Genomic DNA, 20,027 nt, shown 5'->3' with positions numbered 1-20,027 from the left:
ATGAGAAAGGAAGGGCATAAAGAAGCATGCTGCGGGCTGCGCAGAAGCATGGATTTCTCCTAAGCGCCCTTGGCACGGCATCTTGGCTTGGCATCTTGGCATTTTAAGCGCCAAGATCACGTGATTGAAAAAGTAAAGATAAAGAGTCCGTAAAAAATACTAAAAATAATAGAAAAATTGTGCAAATCGAATGGTATATGTTAGGGGGTTGTAACACCAAAAGTGCGGATTTTCTGAACGTGAAAAATCGCCCGTTATATGCGGAGTGTTGGCAAAATCTGACCAGTTTTTCCATGAATCCGCATCCTCAACTCACCCCTGTGTGTTGTTGAGGTGCAGATTCTGCTATTTTAGGTGCAGATGTCTGGCAAAATCTGGACATTATGTGGATTTTCTGCACTTTTGGGGTTCACCATGCTGTTGACAGATGGTTCTAGCAACACATTCAGTGGCTTTTTTCCCACCTGCATCCCCTGTTACTGGGATGTCAAGCTTGTATGCCCCACTCAGTCCATGAGTCACACTCACCTCTCAGGCCCTGGCCCAGGCGTCTGTTTGTCTGTCAGTTTACGCTTGGCATTGTGGCTGCAGGCCATTCTGAGTAGCTCCCAAACAGTAGTACTAAAATGGCAATAATAGCAATATGTAAGACCATTTTTGGTTATGTAGTTTGGCCATGCTGCTTGGTTTACCCAGCCATGTCATGCATAACTATATACAACATTCATCTTCAACACATACACTTGCGCCCAAAAAGATTGAGCCACATGAGCTCAAATCAATGACACTCATGCATCACCCGCACAATTGAGAATTTGTTTACAATGTAATAGTAAATTTTGTAGATACAGTAGTATAGAACATATATACAAAATTTTAGATTGAAACTAAGTCTCCTTGTGGAGATACATGTGAGCAAAATTTTTGGGCTGGCTCATTCTTTTTGAGCATTTTCAAATTGCACCTGCAACTGCATGCATGCACCCAAAATGACATGCAAAACTGAATAATTTGGATACAAATTTTAGTATTTGGTGTTTCCACCTTTAGCTAAATACACAGCTTGTACTTGATGCAGTAATGAATCATACAAATTGCCAATATATTTTGGGGAAATTTGTTTCCATTTGTCCCTCACTATTTTCCATAATTCTTCCTTATTCAAAGCAGGAGGTTGGTGAGTACGCATGCGCTCCTTCAGATGCCACCAGACATTCTTGATTATGTTCAAATCCAGGCTTTTTGACAGCCATGGGAGGACGCTTACGCCCCAACTGGCAAGCCAACATTGTGTCAGCCTGGCTGTATGCTTTGGATCTTGGTTGTGCTGGAATGTAATGTCAAATGGGGTGATTTTATAGTTGGTGAGGGTTCCAAAGAAGGTGTCCCCAAGGATTTCAATGTATCCCAGGGCATTCAGCTTGCATTGTATAAGGTACAATTGCCCAACTCCCTCTTGGGTAATGCACCCCCAAATGAAGATACCCTGCCACCATAAGATATTGTCTTTTTGGTGTATTGGGGATTATACAGGGACTCACCAGGTTGCCTCCAATAATATTGGCCGCTGTTGGCCCCAAATAACTTGATTTGGACTTTGTCCAAGAAGACAATGTTGTCCCAGCATGATTGTGGCCAGAATAATTGACTGTGGGCCCATGCGCAATGGGCTTTTCTATGCCAATAAGTGAGCAGGGGTACTTGGTGGCGTTTGTACAGCCATAAACCCAGCTCTTGGAGGTAGCGGCGGAGGGTAGAGGACCCAACAGCAGGGAAGTACTGCTGTCTAATATTTACTGCTGTTGGTACTCTACTCCAAGCTAGGGCCAAAGCGGCAAATCTGACATTGCTGGGGGTTAACTTTTGTGGGGCCCAGGAATGGGATTGTGTTGATCAAGTGGGCGGTCAGTAAGTCCATACTGTCATGCCCTAGAGGTGTGACCACCTTAAAATCCACTAAGTTGAAGAAATAGTGAATATATGCGCTATTTTCTTGAAGATTTATGGATATATGCATCTTTATGCTATTTAGGCGCTGAGCGCTCATTATGTTATCTCATCACATGACCTTTAGCCATGTGATCTTGTTTTCTTATCTCTGGTCATGTGACCTTATCTTTGTTGTTATGTTTGTACATGTAATTACTCTTCCTGTCATGACCTTCATTGGCATGACATGATTTTATACTATTTTCTACCTTTTTTCCGATATAGTTTCCTTTTCTGGTATATATTTATGACTCATCAAGATCACATGATATATTTGATATATGATGTGAAATTGTAAATGACTCACTATTTAGTACTGTTGTTTTTGATGTGGCTTTCTCCATGTATATAAGCCAGGTCAAGTTGCCGCTAAACAGCAAGACTTGACCTCTTTGTCAATTCATCCTAAGCTTACCTTTACCCATTGCCCTGCTCCCTTGTTGAGCCTAGTGCACTTTACTTAAGCATCATTTACCAGGCCCTTGTTGCCCTCTACCCTAAACCATACCCCCTGGGCCTTTGTTGCCCCTCTTTGTTTCATAGTCCATTGGTGATAGGGCCACAGACTTTAAACCCACTTGTATCATAGGTCCGAGCTTAGTCGTGACACTAGGTCAAGTCTTGTTACTCGTACTCTTGTCAACAAACAAGAACTGCGCTTAGATAAGCACCAAAACCTGAAACGGTATCACATTGTAGCCCCTGTGTAATAATCAAAGACAGGAATACAAGTACCAGTAAGGTTGCGGGATAGCCCTTTGCCAGCAATCGTCCGCATACCAAGGTGTCCGCACCCTTAGCCATACGCTGTTAGTCAGCCAAACCTCCGCTTACTAAAAACCCGATTAATAATCACGCTTGTACACAGCTGCTGATATTAGTATAGGGATAGTCTAACGCTAGTGGGGAAGCAAACAGTTAGTATTTAGCGCTATAAATCCGTTTCATCTATCTGATCAAGTACCAATTCATATTGGGAACGCATCCTAGTGTTTGATTTTTTAGATCTCATCCTTTTTGCCATCTTTTGGCCTTATTCCATTGTCACCCACTACCTCTACCTTGAAAAAACCATTAGCAACATTAACCACGTATTAGTTGGTCGCATCAACAACCTAGAAGAACATATTGCTCAAATCAAAGAACCAGGGCTAGTCCAAACTATTGCCCATATCAAACATCATAAATCATTTGCCGAGCGCCTCAATACTATCTACAAGGCAGATCTTCAGGAGCAAAAGAACCTTATTGCCAATCTTGAATCTCACAATCGAGACTTAGCTCTTACAATTGAAGAGCAAGAAAGGCGCATTGAAGAAAAGGATCAACTGCTGGTTGAAAAAGAAATCAAGCTAGACAATTTCCATTGTTCTATTCAGGATATCACCCAAGACAGAAAAGGGCAAATCCACTATTACAAAGAATATGAGTTTTTTGCAGTCTCATATGACAATGCCTGGTTTGGGCGTGATGGGAGAGACTAATTTGTCTTCTTCCCAAATCCAATCAGGGTGGTCTGCCCCATCTTCCCGAACTCATACTCCTGCCCCTGCGGCTGTGCCGCCACATGTATATTCTCCCATGTCATTTGATCAAATGTCAGATTGTGAACTCCTTGATATGGTTGCCCAAATATGATTATTTTAAAAAAAGAATTCTTGCAATTACAAGGAGCCTACAAAGCGCAACATGATCAATTAGCATTGCTAAGGGCTGAACTCAAGGAACATCGCAATCAGTTGCGTAACCAACATGTGTTTTATTCTAATCAAATTCAAGGGGCTGCTGCCTCCATCCAGGTGGTGCAAGATCAATTGCTCCACATGTCTACCACTCGTCCCATGGCCCCGCCTCCACCTCCCCCACCTGCTGGTACAAGCACAGCCACCACTGCCCACACTTCCTCACCTGTTTCTACGTCTTCAGATTTAAAATTTGCCAAGCCCAATAAGTTCAATGGCAAGAAAGAGGACGCCCTTAACTTCATTATTGCCTGCCAAGCCTATATAAGGGCAAAAGGGGCCAATCAATCCCACAAGGAAAAAATCTTGTGGGTAACGTCATATTTTGAAGGTGCTGCGGAAGATTGGGTACGCCCATACAAGGAAAGGAAGGTGTTCAGGGGAGAGGCGGTTCCCTTATTGGAAGATATTGATACATTTTGGGCCGAGTTCACAAAGCATTACGTAGATACAAATTGTGATGAGAAGTACTGCCAAAAATGGAATAATTTACGACAGAAAGCATCAGTACAAGAATATACTTGCAAATTCCAACAGTACTCAGTGTCCTTAGGGTACAGCAATGAGACGTTACGCAATAAGTACTACAATGGCCTCCAAAACAATATCAAGGACATCATGCTTTCCACTATGTTCCAATGGCGTTGTGCTACGGCTCAACAAGTGTATGACAAGGCAGAAGAAATTGCCAACCACATTGAGTCAACTCGTCTTTCCAACCCATCTGTCTCCGCTGCTTGTACGTCTTCCAACACTGTCTCCACCCCTACTTCCAACCCCACTCCTACTTGTACTCGTCTTAATGTTGGGGACAATGTCTATATGATTGATCCAACCACTCGCCGCGCCAAGAAAGGCGCTATTACTTCAATTGTTTGCACTACCTCTGGCAACATGCCAAATGTCAGGTGGAATGGAGAATCCAAGGACACAATGATTCCATTCCCCTCCCTTAAGAAAGATGAACGCCCCGCTGCGGCTGCACCTGTTAAAACCATCATTGCACCTACTCCTATTCTAGCCTCAAACTCTAAAGGTCCAGGTCCCATGGATCTTGATGGGAGAGGATTTTCAAATCTCACATGCCATGTATGCGGTGGAAAAGGTCATTTTGCACGCAGTTGCCCCTCTAAGCCCATGTCTGGACATGTGGCTAATGTTGAATGGTCTTGGGAAAGGCCTAAAGAAGAAAATTGAATTGAAGTTGTCTCTGATGAGGAGGAGTCGGGAAAAGGAAAAGCCAAGGCTGACTAAGGAGTAAGGCACTTGGCTGTATGCTTGCGGATTTGCACCATGTAAACAATAATCTTGAAATATTCTCATTATGTAATTCCTCTCAAATATATGCGTTGTTTATTGCAAATCCGTGTGAATCTCCTAAAACCCAAAAATCCAGCTTTTCGGCTAAACCTTTTCAAGGAAAAGCCATGATTGATTCTGGAGCTACGTCGTGCTTCATACACCCTCTTTTGGTAGAAACCTATTGACTTCCCACCTACCTTCATCCAATTCCTAAAAAACTCCGCGTTATTGATGGCCAAGAAATTGATTCCAGCCAAATCACTCATTTCACTTGTTTCAAATGCACTATTGGTAACCATACCAAAGAACTAGAATGCCATATCTCAAACATTGGCAACCATCAGTTAGTTTTAGGAATGTCATGGCTAAAAAAGCATAACCCCCAAATATCATGGGAAAAACATACACTTGTCTTTAATTTGTTATACTGTTCCAATAATTGCCTACCTGCACCTGCTGTTTTAGAACTCAAAGCAGTAGAAGAAATCCCCACTCCCTACCAAGAATTCTCTAGAGTCTTTTTAGAAGAGGAATCATCCAAACTACCGCCTCATTGTCCTTACAATATTGCTATTGAGTTGCTCCCTGACGCAAAACCCCAACATGGCCCCATTTATAGCCTAGGCCCAAGGGAGGATGCAGAACTCAAGGAAACTATTGAAAAGCAACTCAAGGCTGGATTGATTCAACCCTCAAAGTCTCCTATGGCTTCTCCAATCTTATTTGTCAAGAAAAAGAATGGAAAGTTACGCATGCGTGTGGATTACCGGCGCTTAAATAGCATGACCAAGAAGAATGTGTACCCTTTACCTTTGCCACAGAATCTTATTGAGAAGTTACAAGGCGCCAAGATCTTTAGTAAATTTGATCTTAAAGCAGGGTACAATTTAGTCCGAATCAAAGAAGGTGACAAATGGAAAACAGCCTTCAAGACAAAATACGGATTATTTGAGTACTTGGTCATGCCTTTTGGGTTAACAAATGCACCGGCGGTTTTTCAAGACATGATGAATGAAATATTCCAAGACCTTTTGGATGTCTATGTCATTATCTACCTGGACAACATTTTAGTATTCTCCTTGAATGAAAAAGATCACAAAGCCCATGTGCGAGAAGTACTAAAGAGGCTACAGGACAATGATCTCTTCTGCAACATCAAAAAATGCCATTTCCACGTCAAAAAAATTGATTACCTAGGATTCATCATATTGGAGTCTGGCATAGAAGTTGATCAGTCTAAAGTCACAGATGCAATGAATTGGTCGACACCTAAGAATGTCAAAAATATCCAGGAATTCTTAGGATTTGTGAATTTTTATAGACGATTCATCCCCAACTTTGGCAATATGGCACGACCCTTGTACAACTTGCTCAAGAAAGACAGTGTTTGGAAATGGGACTTGGCAGAACAACAGTCTTTTGAGGGTCTGAAAAAATGTCTTACGACAGCACCATTGCTTCTACAACCGGATACCACAAGGCAATTCTATGTGGAATGCAATGCATCAGACTATGCAACAGGAGCCATACTATCCCAACGCAACTCTGAAGGGAAATTGGCTCCAGTAGCCTATCTGTCCAAATCCTTATCCCCTGCCAAAAAAATTACAATATCTTTGACAAGGAATTGTTGGCGGTCATTAGAGCATTTAAAGAATGGCGCCATTTGCTAGAAGGATCTGAATTGCCAGTCCAAGTTCTAACGGATCATAAGAACTTGGAGTACTTTTCCACGTCTCAATCTTTGAATAAACGGCAAATTAGATGGGCCAACTTCCTAGTGGATTACAATTTCCAAATTATCTACAGGCCAGGAGCACAAAACAAAAAGGCAGATATCCTCTCAAGACGCTATGATCTGGTACCCCTTGAAGGGGGGGTAGAGAACCAGGTTCTCCTAAAACCGGAACTTTTTATTGCATCCATAACTCCGGATCAGGAAATCAATGATCTAATTGGCAAGGCCATTTACAAAGATGATTGCCTTAAGGAAATTCTACACAAACTCCAGAACAAGGAAAAGGTCTTAGACTGGGAGTTGAGAGAAGGTTTACTATGGTTTCAAGGAAAATATTTGTACCAAAGGATGACACTATTAGGAACCTCATCCTGGAATCTAGGCACAATGCATTAGCGGCAGGACATCCAGGACAAGCTAGAACATTAGAACTTGTCTCCAGGAGTTACTACTGGCCATTGCTGAAAAAGTTTGTCAATTCTTACGTCAGCCACTGCGAAACCTGCATCAGGTCCAAGCCAACAAATCAATTACCTGTGGGCCTGTTAAAACCATTGCAAATTCCTGAACGCCCCTGGGAAGACATTGCTTATGATATGATTGTGGGACTACCGGTTTCAGAAGGTTTTGATGCTATCCTGACAGTGATTGATCAATTCTCAAAAATGGTCCACTTCATTCCCACCCAATCCACGTTGTCTGCCATTGATATTGCCAACCTATTTGTCACATACATATGGAAGCTACATGGCCTCCCCAAAAGCACAGTCTCAGATAGAGGTCCCACATTTAACGCCAAATTCATTCGTCATCTCTATAAAAGGCTGGACATTAAGCCAACATATTCCACGGCGTATCATCCCCAGACAGATGGACAGACTGAACGCATACAAAGAGAAGCCGAGATCTTTATACGAATGTTTGGGAATCATCGCCAATCAGATTGGGTAGCATTACTACCATTGGCTGAATTTGCTTTAAACAATTTAAAGCAAACTTCCACAGGCAAATCCCCTTTCCAAATTTGTTATGGCTATAATCCAAGATTTTCGGTTGGTCAAAAATCAGACAAGGTAGTTCCAAACGCAGACAAACATGCAGAATTTCTAGAAAAAGGATACAATGAAGTCAAAGCAGCTCTATCATTATCCCAGGAAAGAATGAAGTATTTTTATGATCAAAGACATAAAGACGAAGATGAAATTCAAGTAGGAGACAAGGCCTGGCTGAGTCATCAAAACATATCCACAGACAGACCCTCAATGAAACTCAGCCATAAAAAATTAGGACCCTACTTAGTAATCAAAAGAATAGGATCACACGCATACAAACTTCAATTACCCCACACTATGCGCATACACCCTGTGTTCCATATCAATCTTCTTACTAAATTTCATCCTGACCCTCACGGACGCAACCCTCCCCAACCTGCACCCATTATCACAAAAGAAGGAGAGGAGGAATATGAGGTTGAAAAAATCCTGGATAGCAAATGGAAAGGACGTGGTAAAACAAGGAAACTCTGGTATCTGATTAAGTGGAAAGGATATGATGAAGGAAGCAATTCCTGGGAGCCAATTGATAATGTGGCCAATGCCAAGGAAGCAAAAGAAGAGTTCCATAAGGAGTACCCTGATGCAGTTGGAGCTTGAAGAGGGGTAATGTCATGACCTTCATTGGCATGACATGATTTTATACTATTTTCTACCTTTTTTCCGATATAGTTTCCTTTTCTGGTATATATTTATGACTCATCAAGATCACATGATATATTTGATATATGATGTGAAATTGTAAATGACTCACTATTTAGTACTGTTGTTTTTGATGTGGCTTTCTCCATGTATATAAGCCAGGTCAAGTTGCCGCTAAACAGCAAGACTTGACCTCTTTGTCAATTCATCCTAAGCTTACCTTTACCCATTGCCCTGCTCCCTTGTTGAGCCTAGTGCACTTTACTTAAGCATCATTTACCAGGCCCTTGTTGCCCTCTACCCTAAACCATACCCCCTGGGCCTTTGTTGCCCCTCTTTGTTTCATAGTCCATTGGTGATAGGGCCACGGACTTTAAACCCACTTGTATCATAGGTCCAAGCTTAGTTGTGACACTTCCCTTCTCTGTAGAATATATAAGGAGGGTTCTGAGAGCCTTAAGCCTCAGAACTTGACCTCTTATCCCCATCCCACATCTACTACCCTAAGACATACAATTAAGAGTATTGCCTGAGAGCATACCAGTCCCTGTCAAAGGTTCCTTGCCCTGCTATCTTTATAGCATTAGTGCACTTTACTATATTGGTCTTGTCCAAACCCTTATCTGGCAATTGCCTTGAGCATTGTTGGATCCCACTAGCTGATAAGTCCTATATTAGGCAATAGCTTGTTGGGCTTTACCTTGTGGTAGTTGTTGGCTCTGACACATACTTGGCCCAGATACAACCAACAGTAGCGTGAGAGACCTTGGTCTCAGGTTGCAAAAGCTGAACAATAGCCCAATCTGAGTATTCAAGCTTTTTCAGCGCAATTATCTGAGCCTTAGTCTTGGGACTAGTGTATCAAGCCATTTGCGCACTCTTGGCAGGTGTTCAAGCGTAAAAAGGGGTGGTAAATGGCAGTCAATGAGGGAGGACCAAGTAGCTTATATAAAGTGATCAAAAAGAATGAGCCAGCCCAAAAATTTTGCTCACACGTATCTCCACAAGGAGACTTAGTTTCAATCTAAAATTTTGTATATATGTTCTATACTACTGTATCTACAAAATTTACTATTACATTGTAAACAAATTCTCAATTGTGCGGGTGACGCATGAGCGTCATTGATTTGAGCTCACGTGGCTCAATCTTTTTGGGCGCAAGTGTATATGTATGGCTTGGAAACTCACTTGGGGTTGATGATACTTAGGACTGTATCAATGCTTGCAGCTCAATCAAGCAGTCCCAAGTGCCCTTTATCACACTTTGGTGTAAAGTACAAATAGCAGGTTCTCTATGGCCCACGGTGAACCCCAAAAGTGCGGAAAATCCGCATGACGTCCAGATTTTGCCAGACATCCGCACCTAAAATCGCAGAATCCGTACCTCGACGACACACAGAGGTGAGTTGAGGATGCGGATTCATGGAAAAACTGGTCGGATTTTGCCAACACTCCGCATATAACGGGCGATTTTTCACGTTCAGAAAATCCGCACTTTTGGGGTCCACCGTGTGGTTTCGCGACCGGAACCAAGGCCCGGTAGGGCCGAGAAGCCGGCCGGACGGTAATCTGCTCTTTGATCGGATGCTTTCCTAGCGGTCGGGTATATCTCGCTTCTGACTACGTCGCAGCTACGTGTCACTCGGAATCACCCATATGGGTGGGTGATTGTACTGCATATAAAGCCATGTGCATGTCTTGCCATTGGCTCGGAGCAAGTACAATGACCCTAACCCAGGTTTCGAGCCTCTCAGTGCAGCAACTACTCTTAGTTCTGAACACATGTCTGCTCCTCACATTGATATACGATGAAGTTCGTCGATCCCGCAGCACCGCCACGTCTATTCCTCATATTCGCCGTCGTTCTTTTGCCCGATTGAGTCCTTAATTCGGTTAGCGAACAATCAGCTAAGTGGGCTAGTGGCTGTATTTTCTTAACGAACATGTGAGGAAACCAACTTGCACTTCAGCCAAGCTCGCTGACTCTGCCAAATAGTGTCCAAATAGAGGCTCATAAATCCAACTCATGATATAACACAAAATCCTTGGCCACCTTGTATAGTTATATAACTATCCCCCGCGATCAGCGCGAGTGTCAAATGGGGCGTATAATCAGATCAAGTCACTCGGAATTAATCGCGCCAGAGGCCCATGACGCCTCGCTACATCCTATTGTATAAATATATAAATACAATTTATATGTACACATGCATATGGGGAGGGAAGTGTGATCGTTGTCAATAATTGTCAATGTATATCACTCACGACTTCTTATACGTGTGTATCTCAGGATCTTAACCCATTCTTTTAAGATATCCCAGATAGTGTGATCCAATGGTACGATGGCTCGTATCTATATAAATCATCTGCTCTCTGACTTACAATACGCATACATACGCAAGACTGGCTCGGAAGTGAGTGAATTCTTGTATCGTAAGAAGTTGCAGTGACTATAGCGATTTAGACAATGTTATCGTAGCGGGAGGATGATCAGTAAATACTGGCTCCGACTTCTCTGTTCAGAGGGGTTCACCCCTAGCTATCCGATAATAACCTCAGGCCCTTCGAGCCTGGGTTTCCAGGAATTACAGCCGTTGAGTCATCTTATCAATTCATTATCCAAGAGCCAATAACCCAATGGATCAATCAGGGATCGGATGCAGCAGCCGTCTAGAATTACAGGCCCCACCGAAGCGGATCAATACACAGAAAATGCTAGCCATTCAAGTTCAGGCTCGTAATGCTAATGCTCATGGTTTAAAAGAGTCGAAGAAACTGGATCCAAGATCAAATTTGTGAGAAAATCTGCTTCTGTACCCAGGTACGTATATGAAACTAGTTCCTCCTGCCTCGTATAGATGCCATCAACGGACATGTGCATGCACTTTAATCTGACCAATTCATATCTAGTTTCTCCTTGAAATTTTGACACGATTTCGATATACCGATGTATTATTTTACACCTGAGCTGAACTCTGAATGTTGAGTTTTGGTTTGTGGAGTTGTTAGACTCGCAGAGGCGAAACGGATGACTAAGCGAGTAGGCGCCGAACGAAGAGGACGGTGCAGACGAGTGTCGGGACGAGAGTGAGCGGAGCGAGCGAGTGAAATAAGCGAAATGTATTCTACGAGTAAGAACTGGTGTTGCAAGCGATGGAAGGCATTGGACTTCCCATGCTTGCTTATATACATAAGTGGGTACATGCAAGGAGCCCGCGGGCGCCGGTAGAAAGTGGCCGTGAGCCCGGAGGGCGAAACAGGAGAGAAAAAGGGAAGTGAAATACAAGACGAAATGAAAGAGGTACGCGAAGATAAGGAGTGGGGAGCCGAGAGGCTTTGCGTGACCGATCGTAAGAACCGATGGTCCAAGTCGGAGTTTGGCCGAATCGGGGCCAATGTCGTGCGAATGAGCGCAACGACCGCGTGGGATCCTCGGGTATCTGAGGGACGAGGTGGAGGTGCGAAAGAATCGCATGAAAGCGACGGGCCGGAGAGAGGGGGCCGGAGGGCGAGGAGAGCAAGGGGAACGGGACGACGAGGTGGCGACGAGGTGGCGGTCACGTGCAGGCGTTACGGTGTTACGGACCTGGGTTCGTAACAGGAGTGTGTTCGGGGCTTGAAGCGAGGACAGTGTTACATTACAACTATTACGATGGCTGTGGCATTACGTCATACTAACGCCTCCTGGGCTTGACCACTTGCTCTCGACGCCTTGCTCGCCTTGTCGCCTTCGAAGTGTCGAAAACCTCGTTCCTTTTTTCACATGATCTTCGCAACTAAGATACCGGTGCATCCTTGGCGACGCAAGGCCGAGTCTTTGTATTTCATGGCGGACAGTGGAGTGCCCCACAACAAAGCCACGTGCGGGCCGAAAAAACCACATAAATTCGGACCTCATTTATGGGGCATGGTCACTACACACCACCTTTCATACTCTCTTTGGTTATGAAATCCTGCGCAGCACTTGCCTTTCTCTCCATTCTCCCGCTTGCGGAAGCCCGTAACTTTACGGTGCGCAATGCATGCTCATTCACCATTTGGCCTGCCATTTTTGTGAGTGGCGACCACCAGAGTTAGACACACTACTGAAGTATAATTCAGACGGATCTGAACGTTGGCACAGCAGTTCCCTCCATAGAGACGGGTTGGGAGGCGCCTCCAAATACTTCTCGCTCATTCGAGGTGCCTGACAATTGGACGGCTGGACGAATTTGGGTGAGTATTTATCACTCGAAGGCATCGAATGCAGCTAATCATGAACGGAAACAGGGTCGAAGTGATTGCAACTTTTCGGTCAATCCCGGCCCGAATTCTTGTCTTACTGGTGGTTGCAACGGGGGACTATTATGTGATAACACCACAGGGACTGGCGTTCCCCCTGCGACCCTAGCAGAATGGACACTGAGTGGTGACGGAAATCGCGATTTTTATGATGGTGAGCGCAAATTAATTACTTAAGTGTCCAAATGGATCAAACAGCCCCGAATTAGTATCTCTGGTCGATGGGTACAATCTGCCGATGGCTATCACCACTAACTCTGACTGCCCAATTGCGGATTGCCCGGCTGATCTAGCCTCAAATTGCCCGGCCGCGCTGACAGCCAAGAACTCTGCGGGTGCTTCTGTCGGCTGCAAGGTTCGCATCTAGTTTTGGACAACGGCGCCGACTGACCTCATTGATATTTGATAGACCGCCTGTTTCGCCAATCTGGACGGGAACCAGGCAAACTCGCCCAATTGTTGTTCAGGCCAATTCAGCACACCAGAGACTTGTCCTCCATCGGGGATTCAGTTCTACGACCACTTCAAACAGGGATGCCCAAACTCGTATGCGTACGCTTATGACGAATCTAGTAACACAGCGCTCTGGACCTGCGATTCAACCAGGAAGGTCGATTGTAAGTCTGCATTTCTCATCAGCGTGGCAGGTTCGCTGATTCCGTATCAAAGATACCCTCACGTTCTGTCCATCATAAAATGGATAACAGAGGACTCCTTTAGCTCATTGAATATAGATAAAGCTTGCCCCATAGAGTAATTTAAGTTCATTTCTCAGGCGTATCTGAGTGTGACGTATGTTAAAGAAGCAACCCAACCATGATCAGAATAATTCCTTCTTTTACTGATGCAGGTATTTCGTTCCGAACGTGACGTACAGTCAGAACCCCCCGCCGAATCAATTGCCCAATTGAAGCATATCTGAGAATCATGATGTTATTCAGAAGGATAGCGGACTTTTCGAAGTAGGTCTGATTTCAACTTTTCCATTGGGATCCCAAAGCTTTGTGCAAGACATGTGGGCTATTCCAATATAAAGCCCTTCTCCGGAATCCGAACCATTGCCGTTTACGTTCGGGACCTTCAGATTGAGCCATCGGCTGAACCGGCCGGCATGGATTGAACTAAAGCATCGCTCTAACTATGAATGTTGAGGACTTCTCCTTGCTTCGAGGTGGACATATGATCGCACAAATTCTCCATGGAATAACTGACGAGGTATCAATGATTCGTATGAGTTCTAGAACACCCCCGGGGTCGGGGAACGAGCATAAAAAGGCGCGCAATTGAACCCGTTCACTACACCCTCCCATTACAAATTCCACACTATATTATCATGAAATCCACTGCTCTCGCATTCTGGTTGGCTTCGTCTCTACCAGTCGCGATGAGCCGTACTTTCACGGTGTATAATGCATGCCCATTTACAATTTGGCCCGCTGTATTTGTGAGTGATTCAAGAAATCTCAGCTTCTAAATACTACGTTTGAGAACTAACGTTATTGAATAGACTGACTTGAACGTAGGATCGGCGACACCGTCTGTGGAGACTGGCTGGGAAGCAGCCGCATATACCTCTCGGACATTCTCAGTCCCGAACGATTGGAAAGCCGGTCGTATCTGGGTTAGCACTCTCCCGTGATCTTACTGTACTTTGACAGCATACTTATTTACCGCATATAGGGTCGACGCAACTGCGACTTTTCGGTAAACCCGGGTCCCAACTCATGCCTGTCCGGCGGGTGTAATGGCGGCTTACTCTGCGATTCGAGGACTGGAACAGGGGTCCCGCCGGTCTCACTGGCAGAATGGACCTTGAGCGGAGATGGAAATCGTGACTTTTACGACGGTTTGTTCTATGCCATTTCATTGAATTCCTTTCGAAACTGATGTCATGTACTCTTTCGACTAGTGTCGCTGGTTGATGGATATAACCTCCCAATGCGCATAACAAACAACGTTGGTTGTCCGGTTGCCGACTGCCCGGTAGATCTTGGTCCGAACTGTCCGGAACCAATCAAGGGGCCTTTTGACTCGAGTGGGTTCCCCGTTGGCTGCAAGGTAAAGTGTCATTATAGCACCTCCTCGAAGTAACTAGCCTTACCTTTTGCTAGTCCGCCTGCTTTGCAAACCTAGATGGAAACCCAGGTGATTCTGCTAACTGCTGCTCCGGATCACACAATACTCCAGAAACCTGCCCGGCTTCAGGGGTTCAGTATTATGACTACTTCAAAAGTAATTGCCCGAACTCGTATGCCTACGCGTACGATGAGTCGAGCGGGACCGCACTCTGGACTTGTGACTCTGGGATAAACGCAGATTGTAAGATATACTCTTATTGTCCCAGGTTGTACTCCCTTTATAACCAGGTTTTATGACAGATACTCTGACTTTCTGCCCTTGATAAAGTATTTTACAACATTGTGGAATGAAGCATGAATAATTCGTGTACCTTTCCATTGTACCATCTGTTTATGAGCATAAATTCAGTTCAGCGAACCATCTAGAGTATCCGGTGCGATATACGCATTTACGCGATTCGTGATGGCTGAATGACACGATCACACTGAACCGTTAAATTAGTGAATGGTTAAATCTCACCCGCATCGTAACAAAAGGAAAAAACAAGAAAGCAAACTGACACATCGCTAGCATTGCCGATTCATTAGGCATGCATGCGTTGCGGACAACCATAAGATCAAAAATGGTACTACAGTAAGCGGACTAAGATTTCCCCCGAGGTAATCAGGCCATACTCGTTGTCATGTGATATCCCGATCTCGTACGAGCTCCGGCATCTCATGGCGATCACTAACATGCCGGGGCCGTCCCGTTCCGAGCGCATCGAATATAAACGAGTCTTTCAATCCACTTTCAGCTATAAAATTCTTCGTTCTCAATCATGACTACTCACCTCACTGAGTCACCTAGACCGACAAATGTTGGTATCCTAGCCATGGAAGTCTACTTCCCTAAACGAGTGAGCAATGACCCGAGAATATTAGCGCGTTGACTCTAAAATGCGCCAGTGCGTATCTGAAGCTGATCTAGAGACCTATGATGGAGTCTCTTCGGGAAAGTACACGGTTGGGCTAGGCCAGGAGTTCATGGCCTATACTGACGACAGGGAGGATATAAATTCATTTGCGCTAAGTGGTATGTGAATCCTAATATTTTATGAGAATAAATCTATATAATAATCTCGAACAGCTGTATCCTCTCTCCTCGAGAAGTATGACATCGACCCAAGAACTATTGGCCGCCTAGAAGTTGGTACTGAAACCCTCGTGGACAAGTCTAAGTCCGTGAAAACAGTACTTATGGACTTGTTTGCTGCGTCGGACAACTTTGATATCGAGGGAATCGATTCGAAGAACGCATGTTACGGATCTACGGCGGCAGTGTTCAATGCTGTAAATTGGATCGAGTCACGTTCATGGGATGGTCGCAACGCAATTGTGTTTGCTGGTGATATTGCGGTATATGCTCCTGGAAATGCCAGAGCTGTAGGAGGGGCGGGTGGGTGCGCTATACTTATTGGCCCGAACGCTCCAATCGTTCTAGAGCGTATGTATTGATCGGACTTCTCAGAATACTCCTAATATGTTTCCTTCTTTCAGCTATTCATGGGACGTACATGGCCAACTGTTATGACTTCTACAAGCCAAATTTATCATCTGAATATCCTTCGGTCGATGGTCAAGGGTCAATTATAGCATACTTAAAGTCACTCGATCACTGTTACGATGTTTTGCGTCAGAAATCGGTTCGGTTCGGGAACAACGGGGGCAAGCCACTGTCTTTGCATGATTTCGATTATCACGTTTTGCATTCTCCATACGGAAAGATGGTACAGAAGGGACATGCGCGATTGGTATGAAGCTTACAAGTAACCGTCCATCTTGAATACTAATTATGCTTGATTTAACCATTTAGTTATATAACGATTTTTTATCTGATCCGAGCAACCCAATATATGACAAAGTCCGCGACTTAGAGACTGCTCAAAGATCCAAGGATGAGACTCTTTCAGATAAGGCCCTCGAGAGAGCATTCATCTCCATCGCCAAGTCGAGCTACGAGGCCAAGGTCGCACCAAGTATGACTGTTGCCAAGCGCTGTGGAAACTTGTACACGGGGAGCTTGTACACGGGTTTGGCGAGCCTACTCAGCAATCTTCCATCAAATCAGATGGTCGGCAAACGTGTGCTTATGTTTGGATTTGGAGGCGGCTGCGCGGCATCGATATTTACTATCCGCATCGTTGAATCCCCCGCATACATTGTCGAGAAGATGAACCTAATACAAAGATTATCTTCGATGGATGTGACCACCGTAGAGGACTATCTCTTGGCCATGGACGTATGTTTATGCAATTAACCGCTACTGCTCTATAAACATACTAATATCACCGCCAAAATAGCTACGCGAGCGAAATCACAATAAGGCCAACTGGAGGCCAGAAGGCGGAATCGATAATCTGTTTGAGGGTGCATACTATTTAGACGTTACTGATGATCAGCGAAAGAGGTTCTATCATCGTCACTCCACCGCTTGCAACTGATTGGGATGTGCTCCATTTGTATAACTCATAGATAATATTGCAAGATTTGAGGGATACCATAGTTTTATCTTCAACATGACTTGCGGTTACTTATACATAAAGAATCAAGGAAAAGCTTAAGGATTATCCATGAACTTAGTTGTGTTCGCGATGAGAGGTTGGTTCTTACCTTAATAATCGAGCCTGATTGACATCTTTACTAACATTGTTATTTGTGTCCAAAGACAACCTCTCGAAAGCTTGAGGCTTTCGTTGCGTAGATGAACCGTAGCGTGCATATATACAAGGTCTCCATAATTCTGTCGAATTTTGGGTGATCAGGTGCATTAGAGGTTATCGAGGGTATAGGGTGGCAGACTCAAATATACTCGAGGGATAGTTCGGAGGATAGAGGGTAGGTGTATGAGACATCAGGTAGCTGAAACTTAAATTTAAAGGATGCCAGGATACTATGTACAAATCACTTGGATATGGTCTACATACATACGGGAGGTTGCATGTGGATATCCTGCTCATAGGGGATGGATGGTTCACACATCGTGGAAAGAGTTGCGGTCACGATCGCAACAAACATGCTGAAGGTCGAGCGTTTGGACCCGAGAGTGGTGTGGTTGTAGGTTGTATAGGTATAAGTCAATGTTGACAAGCTTTAGAAACAACTACTTCAATCATGCATTAAAATCGTGTGACATGATGAACTCCGATTGCAAAAATGCTGATTTCCTAGTCACGCAAATCATGCATTATATGCCAAGTGTTGACAAAACACCATTTTCGAGTCCGCTATGTAACCAAGTGCGGCGACTGCTGCCTAAATTGCTCGGGCTGCAACACATGCGAATCAGCAAAATGGGTGTATCTATATATACATCTAGTTAAAATTTGTATATTTATCAAGTGGGAACATGCTGAAACCCAACGACCTATGAAGCCATGACGCATATATAATCCTGCGTCCTATCTAAGTGTGACGTAGCCGACTGTATGTATCCTACCTTTCGGCTCCCTGCTGTAGATCAGGTAGTGACGCGGCTGACGCCCAACCTGCTCAGAAGGCACAGGTGTCCGGTGACCAACCTTATCAGAATCACATCGCGTGGATAACTGCTTTAATCACCTATTTTTCTATAATTGATACTGCATTTTGACAGGTCCACGAACCCAAAGCACAGGTTTAGATGATACCTTGATGGGTGCCTGGCCTGAAAAACATACAAGTACCCGATACACACCCACAAGTTGTCCAACTCTCACTTGAGCCCCCTAGCCTTTTCCCTTGATCGACTTGTTAGCATGCGCTTTAAGCTGGTTTACGCTCTGTCCTTCGCCAATTTGCTATACGGGGTCCATGCGTATCCAAGCATTTATACGTACGTCATTTTACTCATCCGCAAGCGACGTTATCCGATAAAAACAAAGCGTATCTCGCAAAAGCATTGCTGTTCGTGCAACATGCCCCCCCGGCCAGGGGCGAGAGAACAAAAATAGCTACTACTGTGTAACATGTCAGCCTGGCACGTTTGGCCTTGGAGGAAACGCTGAATGTCAGCCCTGTCCAACCGGTTCGAGCGCTCCAAATAGTGTAAGTGACGCCTTACAGCTTAGAGTATCAGTGTATATTTCTTATCCCACTCGCAGGGTATGGGGTCATGTACTTGCAATGCTGGTTACTATAAGCCGGGTGGCGGTTATACATTTCAAGGACCTTGTACCATCTGCCCCAACGGAACATTCAGCAGCAGCGGCGCTTCATATTGCTCGTTTTGCCCTGCTGATACCTACTCTACGTCTGGTGGGCCTTGTACTCCATGTCCCGACGGAACTCATTCAGGTCCAGTGAGTCTGTAGCTCCGTAGATGTTGTTTAGCTTCTAATATTTTGGAAACTATAGGGAGCTGGGGAGTGCACTACTACTGTGTGCATCGCTGGCCAATATATGCTTGGTGTGTCATGTTTGACTTGCCCAAGCGGTACGTACAGCAGCGCCGGTGCAATCTCCTGTACACCTTGTCCTGCCGGTCAAACGAGCGGCCCTGGTTCTGATTCATGTATATATGAGCCTTCGAGGAGGGCTGTTTAACCAACCTTGGATACATGCTAAGAATTCTTCAGGAAAAATGTACGGGTTTGCTTGTTATAAGTTTGGAAATTAGATAACAAAACAAACAAAAAATCATTTGTACTAGCTGTACAATTAGCCTTGGAGTTCATTTACAATTAACTCTTAGGTGAATTTCAGGCTGGCTAATGGCCGAGCAGAGTTAACATATATACGGAGCGGAATGGTGCGCCAGTTGGAAGATTTCAGTAAGCCGGATTCAAGATGAATATACATAGGTGATTTTATATTGAGCCTAAAGCTATTATTGACAACCCAGTAGCTTTCTTCGCCAAGTCAATTTCAACATACCCCTTGGCAGTATTGATTCATAGTTATCGTATGGCAAGCAAAACATACCCGGGTGATTTATAATTCCTCATCACGGGATCTGAAGGGCTCCCGCCGCGCCTCGACTGGGCAGAATGTCACAGTATCTGGCGTATCCAATATGGAAAATGAGGCGTTGGCAATGTCCCATCAATTACAGTTACTCACAATCAGCTTTCTTCGAGGACGGACAAGTCCACAAGGCAGTTCCACTTGATTCGTCATAAGCATATACGTACGAATTAGGACAAGCGTTTTTGAAGTACGTATAGTACTCGACTCCAGATGGGGG

The 20,027-nt window shown here is 44.5% G+C and overlaps 5 protein-coding genes across 5 annotated transcripts; all 5 read left to right on the top strand.

Moving 5' to 3' along the window:
* Positions 1-3,623: 3,623 nt before the first annotated feature.
* RhiXN_04662 (Retrotransposon gag protein) lies at positions 3,624-4,928 on the top strand (the record flags this gene model as incomplete). Its single annotated transcript, XM_043324479.1, has 1 exon — positions 3,624-4,928. One exon carries the CDS (start codon positions 3,624-3,626, stop codon positions 4,926-4,928), a length of 1,305 nt encoding a protein of 434 aa, XP_043176898.1.
* A 461-nt stretch (positions 4,929-5,389) lies between these two features.
* Positions 5,390-8,423, top strand: RhiXN_04661 (Retrotransposable element Tf2 protein; the record flags this gene model as incomplete). The annotated part of the gene is made up of 3 exons (XM_043324478.1): positions 5,390-6,598; positions 6,658-7,109; positions 7,154-8,423. 3 exons carry the CDS (start codon positions 5,390-5,392, stop codon positions 8,421-8,423), a joined length of 2,931 nt encoding a protein of 976 aa, XP_043176897.1.
* Positions 8,424-12,365: 3,942 nt separating this feature from the next.
* Positions 12,366-13,441, top strand: RhiXN_04660 (pathogenesis-related protein PR5K (thaumatin family); the record flags this gene model as incomplete). The annotated part of the gene is made up of 6 exons (XM_043324477.1): positions 12,366-12,518; positions 12,567-12,680; positions 12,735-12,900; positions 12,956-13,101; positions 13,156-13,363; positions 13,416-13,441. 6 exons carry the CDS (start codon positions 12,366-12,368, stop codon positions 13,439-13,441), a joined length of 813 nt encoding a protein of 270 aa, XP_043176896.1.
* A 638-nt stretch (positions 13,442-14,079) lies between these two features.
* On the top strand, positions 14,080-15,147 carry RhiXN_04659 (pathogenesis-related protein PR5K (thaumatin family); the record flags this gene model as incomplete). Its single annotated transcript, XM_043324476.1, has 6 exons — positions 14,080-14,190; positions 14,254-14,367; positions 14,427-14,592; positions 14,656-14,804; positions 14,858-15,065; positions 15,113-15,147. 6 exons carry the CDS (start codon positions 14,080-14,082, stop codon positions 15,145-15,147), a joined length of 783 nt encoding a protein of 260 aa, XP_043176895.1.
* A 498-nt stretch (positions 15,148-15,645) lies between these two features.
* On the top strand, positions 15,646-17,307 carry RhiXN_04658 (hydroxymethylglutaryl-CoA synthase; the record flags this gene model as incomplete). Its single annotated transcript, XM_043324475.1, has 6 exons — positions 15,646-15,723; positions 15,773-15,899; positions 15,954-16,310; positions 16,364-16,617; positions 16,680-17,105; positions 17,167-17,307. 6 exons carry the CDS (start codon positions 15,646-15,648, stop codon positions 17,305-17,307), a joined length of 1,383 nt encoding a protein of 460 aa, XP_043176894.1.
* Between the last annotated feature and the right edge of the window lie 2,720 nt (positions 17,308-20,027).

Source organism: Rhizoctonia solani, chromosome 2, assembly GCF_016906535.1.
Source record: "Rhizoctonia solani chromosome 2, complete sequence".
NCBI classification, from domain to species: Eukaryota; Fungi; Basidiomycota; class Agaricomycetes; order Cantharellales; family Ceratobasidiaceae; genus Rhizoctonia; species Rhizoctonia solani.
The sequence above is the reverse complement of the archived record's forward strand: the minus strand, read 5'-3'. Positions and strand labels throughout refer to the sequence as shown.